Consider the following 20552-nt stretch of genomic DNA (forward strand, 5'->3'; position numbering starts at 1 on the left):
CCAATTTGCCTACATCCTTTCTGTACTGGGGGGGACCAAAACTGGACACAATACTCCAGGTGTGGCCTCACCAGTGCCAAATAGAGGGGAATAATCACTTCCCTCGATCTGCTGGCAATGCTCTTACTAATACAGCCCAATATGCCATTGGCCTTGGCAAGAAGGGCACACTGCTGACTCATATCCAGCTTCTTGTCCACTGTAATCCCCAGGTCATTTTCTGTGGAACTGCTGCTTAGCCAGTTGGTCCCCAGCCTGTTGTGGTGCATGGGATTCTTCCTTCCTAAGTGCAGGGCTCTGCACTTGTCCTTGCTGAACCTGATCAGATTTCTTTTGGCCCAATCCCCCATTTGTCTAGGTCACTAAAGTCATATAAAGTCAGAATAATGAAAGTCAATCCTCCCCTGTAAAACCATAGATAAAAACATGCCCTCAACTATAAGATTCACTTCACCAGTTAGTGACTCAAGCATGACTACACAAAGTTGTAGTTAATTCAAGGTATGCTGCTGCACATGACTGCTGCCAGCAAATACAGCAATGCATACATTAGGAAGTCTCATTTAGCACATGTGTATTTAAGTTTGTATGTGTGCTGCTAACAACAACGCCTATAGAAAGAGGGGTTTTTAAACTTGCGGACATGGTCAGAAAAGCGATCATGTGAAAATGACACCAACTTCCTGAACAGATCTGACTGCTGGCTGAATTCAGTCATATCTGCTGATTTTAGTAACATACGTAAGTAAACTTTTCTTCTGGTAACACTTGTAGAGCCAACACATGGAGGAACGGGAGGTGAATTTGAGTCTGAATTGTATAACAGAATTGTTAACTAAGTTCCAATTGCAGAACTAATTTCTGTCCTAAGGCACATATATGCATCTCAGTTGAAGACAATTTCCTTCCTAGTACAGCATTGCACAATTGCCTAGCAGCATTATGATGGGTTTTCCATCTCCCACTGAATCACCAGGGATAGGCTACTGCCAAAGGCAGGACAGCCTCCTTCATGGACCAGCTTAAGTGCTTAATTTCAATGGAACTTAAGCACATGCTTAAAAGTTGAGGACAGGCTTCCATGCTTTTCTGAATGGGGAAGTATTCCCAATTTGAGGCCAATATTAATAGCAAAATTCAGTTTATTAAGTAACATGCGCTTTTGCAGCATACACCGGCTTACCCATTTTTCCAGATTCAGAGAAGGAAAGAGCAACTACAATGAGCCCTGCTTAGCTTCAAGAAAATTGTGCTCTAACTCCCTATTCATAACATGAACAGCAGAACTACCTTAGAAATACCCTTGAAGAATTGCACCTAGGAAAACAATTGAGGATTTAGTAATTCAAGAGTCTCCATCAAACAAAGAGAATCTGATTAATCAAGAATTACTAGGTTCGTGGGTTTCCCACAGAATTGGTGTATTTAAAGCCAATCACGACTTACTACAATTTAGGGCACATTTGTGGATTGCCACTGTCAACAGCTTAAAATAATCAAAATTGGACCTATCAGGACAATTCTTCAGGCTTTGGTGGTAGTACCATTGCTCTGACAGCCAGCGGCAGAATGCTCTGAGCATTCAGTGGGTGGGAGCCTGGACAACGCTGCTACTTTGGGGTCAATATTTAGCAATGGTTTGGTAGGTTGTGTGTCATTTTATAAAACAGCACTAATTTAATCTTACTTCAAGACTGCTGTAGCTGCATATACATTCCATGGAGCTTTTCCACTTGTTAAACAATTCCCGCTTCACTCTGCCTTCAGTTCAACAGAACCCAAACAACCAAAGCCTTATAATATTGGTACAAAGAAGTTAAATTCAAGGAACTAAAAGTATGATAGCTTTGAAATAGTATCTCTTCACCAGCCTCGGTAAACTTGCTTCAAGTAGCACCAAACTTATATTGTACAACCTACAGGGAACAACTCCATCATCTTACTTGAGGTCTAAAATCTGGAGGAATGGTGCAGGGGAAGAACTACTATTTAACTCATACAGACCAAAACCAGAAAGATGACATGTAAGAGCCAAAAGATTAGAAGAGAGTCTCTCTCTCTCTCTCTCTCTCTCTCTCTCTCTCCTTCTCTGAATCTCCTATTTACTACCATGATATCAGAACAGGCCAAAGTCCGTCAACTACATTGTTCTGCTTCCAGGAGTGACCTATATCAGCTTCTGCTTAATGCTCCAATGCCATGACTATGTTATTTATTTGGTAGAGGTGGGGGTGCAGAGAGAGAATAGTATGCATTCTTGAGCTCAGGGACAGTCACTTTATGCTCAGATATATTGTAGCTAAGGTCTAAATAGTGAAAATGGATCTGCACATCCCTGCAACCACATGGATTCAGTTTCAGCATCTAGACAGGTTTCAGAGTAGCAGCCGTGTTAGTCTGTATTCGTAAAAAGAACAGGAGTACTTGTGGCACCTTAGAGACTAACAAATTTATTTGAGCATAAGCTTTCGTGAGCTACAGCCCACTTCATCGGATGCATAGAATGGAACATATAATAAGAGTGTATATATATATATATATATATATATACACACACATACAGAGAAGATGCCATACCAGCTCTAAGAGGCTAATTAATTAAGATGACCTATTATCAGCAGGAAAAAAACTTTTTGTAGTGATAATCAAGATGGTCAAGACATCTAGGACAGTTGACATCTAGTCCTTAGATAACACTTATAACTGCAGGTGCTAGTGTATTAATCTTTTTTAATCTAAAATTCTTTGTATCAGTAGCTGCAGAAGTGAGTTCCATAGATCAGGTATACTGTACTTCGCTTTCAAATAAGGATTTCCTTTTCACTGATGTTGCTCTTCAAAAAGAGTCTCTATTTTTGGTTCTAAGTCTCCTATTTTGCTATGAATCAGCATTTCCAGAGACTCCTGCTGATGGAAGATGGTGATTCAGAAGATGGTGACACACACAACATAAAGCTTACAAAGTGGCAGCAACAATCTTAATCCCCAGTTCTGCAAATCAGAGCCACATAGATGAATCCACAGGTCTCTGAGGAGACCCATTGCGCAGGTGTCCACCAGCCTAGATCAGATTACAGGATAATGTCCCTTAGATACCGTTACCGCTCATCAACATGTCAGGCACCTTGATGACAGAGGATTTGCCCCAGATATTCCCCTCTCCCACATCTTCTTTTGTGATTTCTTTTTGGATATCTAGAGCTTGCTCAGGAAACTGCTGGGCTGCAACTCCAAATGAATTCAGTGGGAGTTGAACAGTATTGAGCACCTCTCAGGAAAGACCTTTATGAACAGATTTTCCATTATAACAACATAAATGTGCAAATTCAAGATATTTACATATTCACATACAATCGCCATGTGTGGGCAACTACCAAACTTGCACATGCAAGCCATGGTAACTGCATCTACAACTTAGTTTCACAATTACACAAAATTTTGAAAACCAAGCCCTCATAGTAGCAATAATTTATACTTCAATATTGACTTCCATCCAAGGATTTCAAATCACTTTCCATACATTACGCTTCACACAATTGACCCTATATACTACACTGATAGGCACACTAGAAATACTGAAGATACATATGTAACACCCTGGTAAGACAGATATTATGCATATCTGCAGACAGGAAACCTCTTTGCCTCAGTTTAAGTGACTGCCACAGACTTGCTGTATGACTGAGCCAGAGTCCAGAACAGAACCAGATACTGACTACCAGTTTTATTTAGCACATTTCCTCTCAATGTACAAACACCAGTCTCACCCAGCCACATGAAAGGAGAGGGCAGTCTCACTAAGAGTGAAAAACTACAGTGTTTTTTGTACAATACATTATGTTAACACAGGAAAACACCCAGACGTACAGTATAACGGCAGTGATCTCATGGCCTTGTCAGCAAAGATCAGTAGAGAAGGAGTCCAAGAGTTTACAGGAAGACTATTTTAAAATAGCATGTGTCTCACAGACAGACTAGTTCATGCCACACACATCCTGTGGACTGCAAGCTTTCCTTCTACATGAGGTGCAGTCTTCCTGCACTTATAATGAATGCTGTAAGGTCTTCCCAAGACCTCGTTGCAGAGCTTGAAGCCAAACTGTGGGAAACTTCATTTCAAAATTAGATGTGCCAAGGATTAGGCAGAGTTCATGACATGGTGATCAACCTTTAAAGTGCATTGCTTCAGTTATGCTGAACTACTGCATTAGCACAAGCTAACTGCTTCTCAGCAACGTTAAGCAAGGCTGCTCTAGCTAGCAATTATTATGACATGTGGAAACACAATGGAAGGCTTCTTTCCTCCCTTCGGACCTTCCACTCAAAATAGCCTCCAGTCACAAAACCTCTATTTTTGTTTTATAAACTGGGCTCTTTAGTCCAGGCAGAGGATGTTTGTTTAAGTGTGGGAATTCTGCTCTGAAAGAAAACTCATGACATTTGATGTCAGTGAACGATAAATTTAATCTTTACAAATCCACAGAGATTAAAAAGTATCATAAATCTTATCCAAACCATGGTAGACACGGGGCCATTGTCAGTTCTTCCCCACAATCAGATTAAATATACTCATATACCCACCCTTTGCAAACCCAAGATTTGATATGCTCCCACATTTTGAAAGTGTAACTCCGACATAAATGTTTTAAAATCCTGCCTCAATGCTTGACACTGGCTATGGGGAACAAAAAAAGTTAAGTGTACCATTGCACCATAACACTGAATATAATAACAAAGCTAAACTTGGCAGACTAAGGAGAGAAAGTTTTAATTCTGAATTTCTTTGCCTTGATTAGTTTTTTAAAAAGTCAGACCCTTCTAGTTTTAAAATACATCTATTTAGTAGTATAAAAATGCTTAAACTTCACATTATCAAAATGAGACGCAACAAGATTTTAGAATAGGGTATAAATTTATTTGATCATTAAATAGAAAAAACAAACACCATAGCTGACTACAAAAGCATAAGGGCTAGTTCCTGTTTGATATAACAAAGTGTCAATTGTCCCCATTTCCCTCCACCTTCACAAAAAAAAAAATTGTTTTGTTTTTGTTTTGCAATCTCTTGCCAAGAGGTACTGAATGCACAATATTTCCTTCCTTCTTTATAGTAACCATGACAAATTGAGAGACTAATAGAAGGATTAAGGGTATGCTGTTACGCAGTTTAAACCTAAAATAAAGATAGTTTTTCCTAAAAAAACAAAACAAAACAGGGGGAGGATGATGAATAGGAATGTTTGCTGGATTTATTATTTGAATTAAAAATACATTTTGTTTGGTTTGGTTTTTAAATTATATACTTCTTTAGACATTCTCTGGCAGTGTCAGATACTCAAACAATCAATACCGTACTACTATACAATAACCAGATAGGATAATAAACAGGGTGGACAAAAATCAATGAATTAAAAAAAAATAAAATAAAATAAATGAAATCGGATTTTTTTATTTAAATTTGATTTTTTTGATAAAATGCTTTTTTGAGGAAAAAACCTATCTAAAGATAGTTTTAATTAAGATACATTATAGCTCAAAGATATCTCATCATGGAGTAGGGATTATAAATTCTAATTCTATAGTATGAGACAATATATTCATGTAATGTTTAAGAAAAGTTTTGTAAATGAGTTCCAATAGTTCATGGATTAGGGACCCAATCTTATGGGATTCCAGGGGCTTCTTTATAGATTATTTAGGTTAATCTTTCTATCTACCCAATGGGACTCAGTGCTCAGTCTAGAAGATACCATCAGAGATGCTTAGTTTTGCAGTTCTCAGACTGTGCATTTGTGTCTCCAGAGATCACATGCTTGTTAACAGCAAAAATGTTTTTAAATAAAATAAACAGAGGTGAGAAATAACAGACCTCAACCCCATTGTCCTTCTGCAAATTTGTGTACATAGAGTCGATCCCTTACCTCTCTCTAAAAGTGCAAAGTTTCAAAAAGTTCAATGAATAGAAGATTATTCGGGGCGGAATAGATCTGGACAAGGAGAAGAAGTCTGGAGATAAATTGGAGAAGGGAGGGACAGGCAGTAGAAACAAAATTCAAACGGTTTGAGCAGCATATTCCAGAAGTCTTGAGGTCTTTCTGAATGTAGCCTTCATTGATTTGAGATCTATCATACCATTCTCTCACTAGAAGGGAAAACCTATAATGGCAGTAAACTATAAAAGAGACCCAGTTTGGGAATATTTTAAATGAAGTTTCTCTACCTGTGGGTAAGACAGGCATGCATGCAAAATACAAACAGTGCAACAAAGAAATGCAAGGTCTGGTTGCCCGAATGAAACAGCATCATGAGAAGTGTTCCTTCTCAGGAGGAAGCTGCACTGAAGATGATGAACAGATGATGAACATGCAGGATCTTCAGGTTGGTCAACTTTTTTATTTCACACTTCTTTCTTAAGGATTGCCTGTCTTCCTTCTGGACTAATCTTGAATTCTTATGTTTGAGCAAAAAATATAGTTGTTACTCTATGGTACTATCATTTTAGATTCAGTTGTGATAAAAAATAAATAGCTGAAATAGGCAGATCTTCCTTTTACAATTTCACCTTTCAAGTAGTACTGAGTGTCAGTGAATGCAATGAGTAATACTAAATGAGCTGTATGGTAATAATAATTAAATAACTGCATTGACTTATTCTGTTTAGGAGAATCCATCCTCAACATATAGGATTCTGAAGACTATCCACCTTCAAGATCACCATCATTTTCTATAGTTTCAGATTTATCTGCCAATAATAGTGTTTCAGTCACATCATGTATGTCACATAGCCACAGTATATCGCCTGTAGCAAAAAGAAAAAAAAAAAATCTCCATCATCCAGAAACAACCATAGATAAGTTTGTGATAAGAACCAGCACATTACAAAAAGAGGTAATTGATGAAAAAATTGCCCTGTTTATGCAACAAACCAACGGGAGCTGCAGGAAGTGGCGCGGGCCGAGGGATGTACTGGCCGCCGCTTTCCGCAGCCCCCATTGACCTGGAGTGGCAAACTGCGGCCACTCGGAGCTGCGATCGGCCGAACCTGTGGATGCAGCAGGTAAACAAACCGGCCCGGCTTGCCAGGGGCTTTCCCTGAACAAGCGGCGGCCCTAGTTTGAGAACCACTGGTCTAGAGGGTAAAATTGTTAACCTGAGCCTTGATGGGTGGAGCAATGTCCACAATGATCCTGTTGTATGTGCTTGTGTGACAACAGAATAAGGGAATATCTTCCTTACAGAAACAATCGATACATCAGGAAATGCCCACACAGCAGAATACTTGTAAGAATTAGCAGTAAAAGCTATAACAAACTGTGAAAAAATTCAAATGTCTAGTACACAGCTTGGTCACAGACAATGCTGCAAATGTATCCAAGATGAGACGAAATTATTTAGAAGAGAGTCCCAAGCTAATAACATAGGGTTGCAGTGCTCATTTGATGCACCTCCTAGCCAAAGACTTCAGTGTTCCAGAAATAAAGACTAATGTTGTTGAAATTGCAAAATACTTCTGAAACAACCATTTTGCAGCAGCTGCTCTGAAAAAGGTCGGAGGAATCAAGCTAACTCTCCCACAAGACGTGCAATGGAACTCAGTAGTGGACTGTTTTGAGCACTATATCAAGAACTGGCATAATCTGATGACAGTTTGTGAACAAAATCATGAAAAAATAGATGGCACTGTCACAGCCAAAGTTCTCAACATTGGGCTTAAGAGAAATGTTGAACACATGCTGAGTACCTGAAGCCTATTTCTGTAGCCTTGAACAAAATGCAGGGAAATAGCTGTTTTATTGCTGACACTGTTGAAATTTGGAAGGAACTGAGTGAGATCTTAAAAAGAGAAATATGCAATGACAGAGTTAAATTACAAGCATTAAAAACACGAATGGGACAAGCACTATCTCCAGCTCATTTTCTTGCAAATATTCTCAATACTCAGTACCAGGGTCAAACCTTAACTGCTGAAGAAGAGGAGTTGGCTATGATATGGACATCCATCAGTCATCCCTCCATAATGCCAACTATAATAAACTTCAGAGCAAAGGGTGAACCATTCAAGAAATATGTTTGCTGATGCTGTTTTAAAGAGTCACATCAGTGAACTGGTGGAAGTCATTTAAGCACTTGGATGCAGAGACTGTTGAAGTGATAATCTCACTTTTAACAGCAGTAGCTTCTTCTGCTGATGTAGAAAGAATATTTTCTTCCTTTGGACTAATTCATTCCAAATTGCGAGATCGTTTGGGACCTGAAAAAGCAGGAAAGCTTGTTTTTCTTTTCCAGATTATGAACAAACAGGAAAATGAAGGTGAAGACGACTGAGTTAGCTGCAGAAGCCAATATTTTAAGTTTCTCATGTTGACCTGGCTGACATAGTCGATTTAATTTTTGGTTTTGTTATTTTAAATATTTCATTTAAGTATTTTAGTTAAAAACAATTTTAACAAAAAGAAACCAGACTTTAAAAAACTTGAATGTTTAACTAAATTCAAAAATTCATATGCTTGTTTTGTTAAAATATTACGTTTGCTGTTGAAAAAAATAATCCAGAATACAAAATGTTGTTTTAATTAAATAAAACAATTTAAATGTCTGTCTGGTGATGTTCTCCTCCTAATACAGCATGGCAAGAAAATCCTCCAAATATTAATGATTAACCTGTTGAATTGGAGATAGTTCACCTCCGAATGACTTCATCAATATCTGCTTCAATTACCTTTGGTAAATGAAATAACCAAAGAGTCATTCATTTTCTGATATAGCTGTAAAACTAATCTGAAAAGTTTTCAAAATAAATCACTTAAACAATGTATAGTGTGTACCTTCTAAAAATGAAACCTACATCTATCTCTGAGTTGTGAAGAATATGTATTAAGGTTATAACAACTGACAAGAATGCACTTTTATGTAGAAATCCATGATTAAATCGAGTCTTCCTGACTAGTGATTTAAATCATGAGTTAAATCAATTTGATTTAAATCAAATCCATCCTGATAATAAAACTAAACTGATCATTTAAACTAAGTGAAAAAAGACTCAACAGTATCAAGGGTGCAGCTGAAGTGTTATTAGAAACATGCAGAGATTTGTTCAAATTATTTGAAATCTTGCCAGCATTCCTTTATCTACTTTCATTCTGTATAGGCTTGGTGTTGAGGAGTTAGTGTTTGTGGAGTTTGTAAGGGGAGGGGGAAGAGTAGCACCTGGAACCATAATTTTACATTTTTGTCTATGTCTAAATTAAAAAATGACTATATACTGACTGTAAACAATGCCAAAAATTGCATTCAGGTTGACTAAAACCAAAACTTTTGCACATGAAACTAAGAATCTAACACTAAGTCACAACAACCAGCACTCATATGATTCTTACCTACTTCCTTCATTCATTCAGCCCCCAATCAGGCAAAACATTTAAGCATGTGCTTAACTTTAAGCAAGTGACTTCAATGGGACTACTCACATACCTAAAAGTTAAGTGTTTTGCTGACTCAGTAGAAAAGACTGCACAAGAAGTATTTTTCCGGGGTAAAATGGTTTTCCACCTTTTAAATCTCAATCCTTCTTGAGGAAGCAGAGCATTCAATGCAGAAGCAGGAGAAGTATAGATTTATGACTTCAGGTTTAAATCAAAGTTTTCTTGTGAAAAGCCTGCTGGAAGAAATTTACCAGCCAATATTTATTTACAATAAAATAATATTTTTCCCTTCTCTCTTCCCAAGCTCTACACTCACAGCAGTTAACTACATTACTAAACATTTTAGGGAATAGAGTTAAGCTAAAAGCAGGTTACATACAAGTACGTGGCACCAAAAATATATTTTTTAAAAGCCCTGCAAGGAATATTGGAATGTTTAAACTTTATATTTATTTTCCAAAACTATCCTTGAATTCAAAACGAAGAGTACAGAAAACCTGAAGATCCATGAAATATTTGCTCCCACCTAAATCTGCCCTGAAGTCAGGTAATACATTGATTTGGAAATATATTTGTGACGTTGCACTTCATATGCTTTATGGAAATAAGCTTATAAATATGACATAACTGGAATATGCTTTACGCTAAATACCCCTTGTATGGTAGCATTAGAAAGCTTGTAATCTACTGAGTGTATTCATCCTACTTGTTTGAACGTATTATTTCTATGTCTGGAGTTAGAAAAATAACATATAAACTTGTATTACTGATGTAAACATATTAAGTGGAAGCCATTAAGGGTGCTCCAGAATGAATGAACTGTAAATGGATTTATTTACCTGCAAGCCTTCCTGTGTAGGACCGGGCCAGCCCACTGGTAATGAAGAATGAGGTCTCACAGGGACATGTGACCATGTCACCTGATACTGAAATCCATCTTAAATCTTGTATGTTTCCATTTAGAAGGAGGGGTGGGGGCAGGGGAGATGCAGTCAGTGCCTAGGGTTGGGGATGCTATCTCAAGGGTTGTCTGTCAGGAATTTGCAGCTAAACAAAGGGCTGACCCCTCCCTTGAGGGCATAAGAAAGTGTGTCTCCAAGGGAACTCCAGGAAAGGGGGGTAGGGGGGTGGGGGAGGTTTTTTGAAGAGGATGGGAAACTGTATAGGGAGGCCCATGTAGGGAAGAACCGAGGCCCTGGCCAACCCTATAAGCAGTTAGTTGTAGCCAGCCAACACCAGGGGGAATTAGTGCTGGTAGCACACGATAGGCCCATTGCTGGTCACTTGGGAGTACAGAGGACTTATGACAGGCTGAGGAGGAATTTCTACTGGCCAGGGATACCGAATGATGTGAGGGATTATTGTAGGACTTGTGCAGTGTGTCAAGAGAGGAAGAAACCGGTGAGACCCCAGAAGGCTCCGCTGAGTCCCTTGCCTATCATACAGGAGGCGTTCCAAAGGGTGGCAATGGACATAGTGGGTGCTATGCCACACCCCACTTGGAGGGGGAACAAAGCCCGTTGCCAACTCTGTCCACATATCATTCAAGGGACACCATCATAGGACCTAATCACATCAGCCACACCATCAGAGGCTCGTTCACCTGCACATCTACCAATGTGATATATGCCATCATGTGCCAGCAATGCCCCTCTGCCATGTACATTGGCCAAACCAGACAGTCTCTATGCAAAAGAATAAATGGACACAAATCAGACGTCAAGAATTATAACATTCAAAAACCAGTCGAAGAACACTACAACCTCCCTGGTCACTCAATTACAGACCTCAAAGTCGCAATATTCCAACAAAAAAACTTCAAAAACAGACTCCAGCGAGAAACTGCTGAATTGGAATTAATTTGCAAACTGGACACCATTAAATTAGGCTTGAATAAAGACTGGCAGTGGATGGGTCATTACACAAAGTAAAACTATTTCTCCATGCTAATTTTTCCCCCTACTGTTACTCACACCTTCTTGTCAACTGTTGGAAATGGGCCATCCTGATTATCACTACAAAAGTTTTTTTTTCTCCTGCTGATAATAGCCCACCTTAATTGATTAGTCTCATTATAGCTGGTATGGCAACACCCATTTTTTCATGTTCTCTGTATATATATCTATATCTTCCTACTGTATTTTCTACTGCATGCATCCAATGAAGTGGGTTTTAGCCCACAAAAGCTTATGCCCAAATAAATTTGCTAGTCTCTAAGGTGCCACAAGTACTCCTCGTCCTTTTTAAGTACTGTATATCTTAGTGGTGGTGGATTTTGCCTCGGTATCCTGAGGCAATCGCGCTAACATAGAAGCTGAAACAGTGGCAAGAGCCCTGCTCACCATATTCAGCAGAGTGGGCTTCCATAAGGAGATTTTGTCTGATCGGGGGGCAAATTTTATGTTGCAGTTGTTCAATAAGCTATGGAAGGTATGTGGAGTGAGACAGCTTAAGACGGCCCCCTACCCTCCCCAGGCCAATGGGCTGGTGGAAAGGTTCAATAGGACCCTAAAATCCATGCTGGGGATGTATGCCAAGAAAAGGTGCCAGAGTTGGGACGAGTTATTGCCATTCCTGCTGTATGCCTACAGGGAGGTACCCCAAGAGTCCACAGGATTGTCCCCATTTGACCTTCGGTATGGGAGGAAAGCGAGGGGACCTCTCTATCTCATTAGGGATACCTGGAAAGGATGCAACAAGGTGAGGGAAGAACCCATGACTGGATATGTTCAGAGGTTCAGGAGGGAGTTAAAGGACATGATGGAAATTGTCCAAAACAACCTCCAGAGCAGTCAGGCCAAGCAAAAGGCATGGTATGATAAAAATACTTGTAAACGCACTTTTGACATGGGTGATTTGGTAATGTTACTCAGTCCTGCGAAAAAGTTCAAAATGCAAAACTCCTGGGAGGGGCCCTTTGAAGTGGTGGAAGTGGCAAATGAGGAAACTTATAAAGTTAAAAAGACGCTTGATGATACTATGCCCTAACTGGTATATGTAAACAGACTCAAGGCCTATCACAGTAGGGTGGCCAGGGTAAACATGATCGGTTGTGTCGAAGGGGAAACTGAGGCATGCCCACTCACTGATTTGATGGCTGAATGCCAAAATGGGTCAACTCTGGAAAGGATGGAAATCTGTAGGGAGCTGACACCAGTCGAAAAGGGGGAAATGTTATCAATGCTGCAAAGGTACAGTGAGTATTTTCCAACAAACCAGGGAGGACACACTCGCTGTCCCATAGAATCCTCACGAAAGGCACACAGCCCGCCGTTCCAGGCCTTGCAGCGCCACCAGCAAGATGAAGGAGCAAATTCATGCTGAGATACAAAGCATGTTGGACCTGGGGGTGATTAAGGAATCTGACATTGCATGGGCTTCCCCTGTGGTCTTGGTCCCCAAAAGGGATGGCACTGTAAGATTTTGTGTAGACTATAGGAAACTCAATGCTGTCACTGTAACAGATGCATACCCCATGCCAAGAATTGATGACATGCTGGATATGCTGAGCCAAGGCAAGTACCTCAGTACCTTTGATCTAACTAAAGGTTACTGGCAGATCCCTTTGGAGGGGGAGGCACAACAAACATCAGCTTTTATCACTGACATAGGGCTCTATGAATTTACGGTGCTACCTTTTGGTCTGGTAAATGCTGGTGCAACCTTCCAGAGACTGGTCAATAGAGTGTTAAATGGTTTGCAGAATTATGCTAGGGGGCATACATAGATGGCTTTGCTGTATTCAGCAACACCTGGAGTGACCACAAACAGCACCTGGGAGTTGTGCCATCAAAGCGCAAAGAAGCTGGGCTAACTGTGAAACCCTCGAAGATGGGGCAGCCAAAGTCCCTTATCTAGGGCTAGGTCTACACTACCCGCCTGAATCAGCGGGTAGAAATCGATCTCTTGGGGATCGACTTATCGCGTCTCGTCAGGACGCGACAATCGATCCCCGAATCGACGCGCTTACTCCACCAGCGGAGGTGGGAGTAAGCGCCGTCGACTGGGAGCCGCGGCAGTCGATTTTGCCGCCGTCCTCACAACAGGGTAAGTCGGATCTGATACGTCGAATTCAGCTACGCTATTCGCGTAGCTGAATTTGCGTATCTTAAATCGACCCCCCCCCTGTAGTGTAGATGTAGCCTAGGACACTGGGTAGTGGGGGGGAGGGGCGAAATATCCCCCAACCTTCTTAAGGTGGAAGCCATCATAAAATGGCCTGTACCCCAGACTAAAAGGCAAGTCCAATCCTTCATAAGTTTGGCAAACTATTACAGGAGGTTTGTGGAGGGGTTCAGTGACATTGTATCCCCAATCACAGACTTATGTAAAAAGCATTAACCTAATAAGGTAATTTTGTCAGAGGCGTGTCAGAAAGGTAAACGCACTCTTGTCTGCGGAGCCTGTGCTGGCCATCCCTGACTTTGATAAGACTTTTGAATTGTGTACGGATGCATCAGACACAGGGTTGGGTGCTGTGCTAATGCAGACAGGGGAGGGGAACAAGAAGCATCCCATTGCCTTCCTAAGCAAAAAGGTGTCCCCTGCTGAACAGAATTACTCTGTCATAGAAAAAGAGTGATTCTAACTGACCATTCAACCTTGGCATGGCTTAACCGAACTAAGGACATAAAAATCCAAACTGCTACACTGGAGCCTGGTCCTGCAGGAATTTGACATGGAAATTATGCATATTAAAGGAAAAGAGAACTGGATAGCAGATGCCCTGTCCAGGAAAGAGGAATTTTAGGTGTACTGCCTCCACCATGGTAATAAGTTCAGGAGGAGGGTGTGACGTTGCACTCCATATGCTTTATGGAAATAGGCTTATGAATATGACATAACTGGATTAGGCTTTATGCTAAATACCCCTTGTATGGTATCATTAGAAAGCTTGTAATTTACTGAGTGTGTTCATCCTATTTGTTTGCATGTATTATTTCTATGTCTGGAGTTAAAAAAATAAGATATAAACTTGTATTACTGATGTAAACATATTAAGGGTGCTTCGGAATCAATGAACTGTAAATGGGTTTATTTACCTGCAAGCCTTCCTGTGTAGGTGTGGGCCAGCCCACGGGTAATGAAGAATGAGGTCTTACAGGGACATGTCACCTGATACTGAAATCCATCTGAAATCTTGTACTTTTCCATTTAGAAGGAGGGTTGTGGTCCAAGCACAGACAAAAGATCCCCGCCTTGTACCAAAGCTATAAAAGGGGGCGGAGCAGGTCAAAGGGGTGGCCAGTCATGAGAAAGCCCCTGTTTACCACCTAAGATGTCTGCTGGAACTAACAAGGACTGTACCAGGGGAAAGGATTGGGCCCAGACTAGGAAGAAGTCTAGTCTGTGAAAGAAGCTTATTGGAACATCCCTGAGGGTGAGATATTACCTGTAATCAGTTTCTTAATGTATTAGGCTTAGACTTGCATGTTTTTGCTTTATTTTGCTTGGTGACTTACTTTGTTCTGTCTGTTTTTACTTGAAACCACTTAAATCCTACTTTTTATACTTCATAAACTCACTTTTGTTTATTAATGAACCCAGAGTAAGTGATTAATACTTGGGGGAGCAAACAGCTGTGCATCTCTCTCTATCAGTGTTATAGAGGGTGGACAATTTATGAATTTACCCTGTATATGCTTTATACAGAGTAAAACGTATTTATTTGGGGTTTGGATCCCATTGGGAATTGGGTGTCTGGGTGCTGGAGAGGTAACCTGCTGAGCTGTTTTTGGTTAAAGTCTGCAGCTTTGCGGGCATGGCCCAGACCCTGAGTCTGTGTTGCAGCCGACTAGCATGTCTGGCTCAACAAGGCAGGATTCTGGAGTCCCAAGCTGGCAGGGAAAACAGGCTCAGAGGTAATTTCAGCACATCAGGTGACAGTCCCAAGGGGATCCCTGTGACTGAACCCGTCACAATACTATACGGACTCCAAACCCACAAAGCAGCTTTTAATTAAAAAAAAAAAAAAAAAAAAAGTTAATGTGAGCACAGGGCAATGTTTGAACAATAAACTATTTTTCACAAATAGCCTTAAAATACAAATAACTTTTCCACTTCTCTTATCTGCACCTACCCTTTGGGAGCCCAAAGCTGCACTTGGTTTCCTTACCTAATTATGTCCTAATTCACAATTCTGCAAATACTTATGCATAACCTTAATTTACTCATCCAAGCAAAATTAAGCAGTGTATAAGAGCTTGCGGGATGGAAGCAATCATCACTAAAGAAACCAAATTCAGTTTCAAGCTTCCAATGGGTAGTTGTAAATAAGAGAAGAGAAAACTGACTTGCTATTTAAACATTTGAAGACAGTTGAACTGTTCAGTGGTAAAGGTAAACATGGGTATAAGAGTCTGCAGGATCTGGGCCTATGTTAAAAGAGAAAAAAAAGATAGTTTGTTATTGTAAAGTTGCTAGTAAATGATAATCTGTTGGTATTTAGAGAATAAGAAAAAAGAAGTTTTGTAGAATTTAAAGTAGGACTTCCATGAACCTTGCAGATATAAAAAGCAGATTAAAATTTGATCCTCATCTCTACAATGTTCCTTGGACAGTTCTAAGTTACTGTACTTGGGAAAATTACATTTGCAGTGCAATTTATGAGGAATGCAAAAACACTAGCAACTTTGTATAATTAACATGTGGGGAAATGCAGACATTTTCATGCCCGGTACATATTTGCAAGGTCATGCCCTGTGCATAATCGTAAAGTAATTACCAAACAAGTGTTTGAAGTAACAAGAGAAACAGGAAAGACAGGAAAGGCAACAGGAAAAATGCTGAACCTAGCCCACATTTAAAAAAAAAATAATCATGAAATATGGGGGCGGGGAGGGATAGCTCAGTGGTTTGAGCATTGGCCTGCTAAACCCAGGGTTGGGAGTTCAATCCTTGAGGGGACCACTTAGGGATCTGGGGCAAAATCAGTACTTGGTCCTGCTAGTGAAGGCAGGGGGCTGGACTCAATGACCTTTCAGGGTCCCTTCCAGTTCTATATCTCCATATATTATCATTGCAAGAATGTTTAATTGTAAATAGTACTATGTCTTACACAGGGCAGCTCACAAAAAGTTTAATATCTTTAAGGTTTCGTGACCCACAAGCCCTTCAAGGCTAAGTGACAGAGAGCCCCCCTCCCCCCGCCATACTGTAACTCACATCAGGCCTGACACACTCATTTCCCCAGCACATTGTTGCCATAATATAGATCTAGGGTGCTACCAAATTCACTGCCATGAAAAACGCATCACGGACATGAAATCTGGTCTTTTGTGTGCTTTTACCCTATACTATACAGATTTCACAGGGGGAGACCAGAGTTTCTCAAATTGGGGGTCCTGACCCAAAAGGGAGTTGCGGGGGGGTGGTGGTGTCACAAGGTTATTTTAGGGGGGGCCACAGTATTGCCACCCTTACTTCTGCGCTGCCTTCAGAGCTGGGTGTCCGGAGAGCGGCGACTGATGGTCAGAGAGCAGAAGCTGTTGGCTGGGTGCCCAGCTCTGAAGGCGGCGCCCCGCCAGCAGCAGCACAGAAGTAAGGGTGGCAATACCATACCATGCCATCCTTAGTTCTGCACTGCTGCTGGCAGCGGTTCTGCCTTCAGAGCTGGGCTCCTGGCCAGCAGCTGCCACTCTCTAGCTGCCCAGCTCTGAAGGCAGTGCCGCTGCCAGCAACAGCACAGAAGTAAGGGTAGCAGTACACCCACAATAACCTTGTGTTCCCCATGCAACTCCTTTTTGGGTCAAGTCCCCTACAATTACAACACCGTGAAATTTCAGATTTAAATAGCTGAAATCATGAAATTTACAATTTTTTAAATCCCATGACTGTGAAATTGACCAAACTGGATTGTGAATTTGGTAGGGCCGAATATATATATCAAAGGTGTCAGGGAAGGTGTCATGTGTGTACTGGTGACACACTAATCCTGAAAATCATTGTGTGATACATGTACAGGTTATATTCATTCATTCTCTCTATTTCTATCTATCTATCTATCTATCTATATATCTGACCAGCTTGGTTACAGGCAGAGGACAATGGAAGTTCATTTACATATAATGTAAACAAAGCCATCAAGCTAAATGAGCAAGGGAGAAGACCATTGAACCATCACAGCAGGGGACAGAATCTGCACCCCAGGATGCCTTCCTGGTTCTTAAGTATCAGAGGGGTAGCCGTGTTAGTCTGAATCTGTAAAAAGCAACAGAGGGTCCTGTGGCACCTTTAAGACTAACAGAAGTATTGGGAGCATAAGCTTTCGTGGGTAAGAACCTCACTTCTTCAGATGCAAGAAGATGCATCTGAAGGAGTGAGGTTCTTACCCACGAAAGCTTATGCTCCCAATACTTCTGTTAGTCTTAAAGGTGCCACAGGACCCTCTGTTGCTTTTTCCTGGTTCTTGAGGCAGAGACAATGGACTTTTATTATTCAAAGGGGAGCAAAAAAGATATTTTAGTTACCCATCACTTAGGGGACACAGGGAACAGCACCTTGTGAGCATGTGAAAGTTGCATTCTCTTGGCCTGGAGATGCTGATAACTTGATGTGAGTAAGAAAACCGCTTAGGCAAAGATTGCTAAGATTAAGTTTTAGTGACTAGAAAATGTGTTGCGCATTGTTTTATTTGCAACCATATCTGTCTCTTTTTCTCTTGCTTATTACCAATAAAGTCTCTCTTCTTTGTTAATAAACTTATTCTTGTTTTATTACAAAACCAGTACTGTGTATTAAAGTGAAGGGTGAGTTTTCAGCTAGCCTACAGTCTGATGTGTGCATTCTCTCTTTGGAGGCACCAAACAATTTCTGAGAGTGTCCAGTGGGAGGGACTGGACACTGCAGGGAGACGTCTCTGGAGAAGTCAGGAACTGGGCTTCACTTATTGTTACCTGAAAGTTTACACTGGTAGAGTCTTGATGAATTTGTTGGAAAGACAGACAGACTGGTGTGTCAGAGAACTGACGCACAGCTTAGCAGTGGCAAAGCTCTCATTCTTGCTAAGGCAGAGGTGTAACACAGTGGCTCACAGTTCTGGGTGTCCTGAGCAAGACAGGTTAGTGATCACTGGTATAGAATTGTAGGGTCCCATTTCCTTCAAAGTTCGTTATCTCCACAGAACTATATTTCATAAAACTATCACTTCTAAAAGACCTTACATCCCACTCAGGTGCAATCTTACTTATACTAAACTCAAGAAAGAGTAGAGTGGCATATGCCTACGTATAACTTAATGCACATGTGCTACCTTTCTGAGGGATCTGAAATCTACCGGCCACAGAAACAGAAGTACCAAGGTCACTCGCAAATCTGGATCTTGCATGTCAATGCAACACCAAAACTAGCACTATGGGCTGCACAGCTTTTAGATGTTTTACACTTGACTGCTGATGCAGTTATACACTATATTAACTCACAGTAACTACTGTTCATTGAACCAAGCTAGAAAAATATTACAGTAAATGGAAAATAACACATATTCCTTCCCATCGGTACAAAAAGCCATGAGATAGCGCCCTTAAACAGGAAGGCAAAAACAGAACAGAATGCTGAAAAAATTCAGAAATGTGCATCAAACTTAAATATCATATTTTTCAGACGTTTAGAAAAGCTTTTCTCTCCAATACAGTGATAACACAACAGAAGGCTTACCAGTGGAGGACAAACTATGGCCCGTGAGCCAGATCCGGCTCGTCAGGGCTTTCAATCCGGCCCGTGGGATTGCCAGCCCCATGGCATAGCGGGGCTAAGGCAGGCTCCCTGCCTGCCCTGGCCCCGTTCTGTTCCCAGAAGCGGCCAGCACCACGTTCCTGCGGCCTTTGGGGGAGCAGGAGGCAGAGGGCAAGCCAGTGCCTGACATGGAGGGTATTTAACAGAGGAAGGGGGGGGGGGATTTGCGGAAGGAAGACAGGCAGGCGGGGGGGGGGTATTTAGCGGAGGGAGGCAGGCAGGCAGTGGAGGGTATTTACCAGAGGAAGGGGGGGGGGATTTGCGGAAGGAAGACAGGCAGGCGGGGGGGGGGTATTTAGCGGAGGGAGGCAGGCAGGCAGTGGAGGGTATTTACCAGAGGAAGGGGGGGGGGATTTGCGGAAGGAAGACAGGCAGGCGGGGGGGGGGAGGGTATTTAGCGGAGGGAGGCAGGCAGGCAGTGGAGGGTATTTACCAGAGGAAGGGCGGGGGGGATTTGCGGAAGGAAGGCAGGCGGGGGGGGGGGTATTTAGCGGAGGGAGGCAGGCAGGCAGTGGAGGGTATTTACCAGAGGAAGGGCGCGGGGGGGGGGGGGGATTTGCGGAAGGAAGACAGGCAGGCGGGGGGGGGGGGTATTTAGCGGAGGGAGGCAGGCAGGCAGTGGAGGGTATTTACCAGAGGAAGGGGGGGGGGATTTGCGGAAGGAAGACAGGCAGGCGGGGGGGGGGTATTTAGCGGAGGGAGGCAGGCAGGCAGTGGAGGGTATTTACCAGAGGAAGGGGGGGGGGATTTGCGGAAGGAAGACAGGCAGGCGGGGGGGGGGAGGGTATTTAGCGGAGGGAGGCAGGCAGGCAGTGGAGGGTATTTACCAGAGGAAGGGCGGGGGGGATTTGCGGAAGAAAGGCAGGCGGGGGGGGGGTATTTAGCGGAGGGAGGCAGGCAGGCAGTGGAGGGTATTTACCAGAGGAAGGGCGCGGGGGGGGGGATTTGCGGAAGGAAGACAGGCAGGCGGGGGGGGGTATTTAGCGGAGGGAGGCAGGCAGGCAGTGGAGGGTATTTACCAGAGGAAGGGGGGGTTTGCGGAAGGCAGGCCGGCGGGGGGGGGGGTATTTAGCGGAGGGAGACAGGCAGGCAGTGGAGGGTATTTACCAGAGGAAGGGGGGGTTTGCGGAAGGCAGGCCGGCGGGGGAGGGGGGGTATTTACCGGATGAAGGTGGTCTTGCCCGTGCTGTACTGCCCCACCAGCAGCACCATGGGCTTATTGTCGAAGTCGGCCTCCTCCAGCGTGGGCGAGTGGAAGTCCTGGAAGCGGTAATAGTCCTCGAGCGGCTGCAGCCGCCGCGCGTACAGCTCCTTCAGCCCCCCGGTCACCGTCTGCACCGCGTCGCCGCCGCCGGCCCGCTCCCGCCCGCCTGCCTGCTTCCCCATCCAGCTGAACAT

The 20552-nt window shown here is 42.4% G+C and overlaps 1 protein-coding gene across 1 annotated transcript in view; it reads right to left on the bottom strand.

Annotated features, from left to right (window-relative positions):
- EHD4 (EH domain containing 4) overlaps window positions 1–20552 on the bottom strand; it is a 58815-nt gene extending 38263 nt beyond the window's left edge. The window contains exon 1 of the mRNA XM_065402295.1: window positions 20317–20552. Coding sequence (XP_065258367.1) covers window positions 20317–20552 — 236 coding nt within the window. The remainder of the gene's footprint in view (window positions 1–20316) is intronic.

This window comes from Emys orbicularis, chromosome 4 (assembly GCF_028017835.1).
Source record: "Emys orbicularis isolate rEmyOrb1 chromosome 4, rEmyOrb1.hap1, whole genome shotgun sequence".
Classification (NCBI taxonomy): Eukaryota; Metazoa; Chordata; order Testudines; family Emydidae; genus Emys; species Emys orbicularis.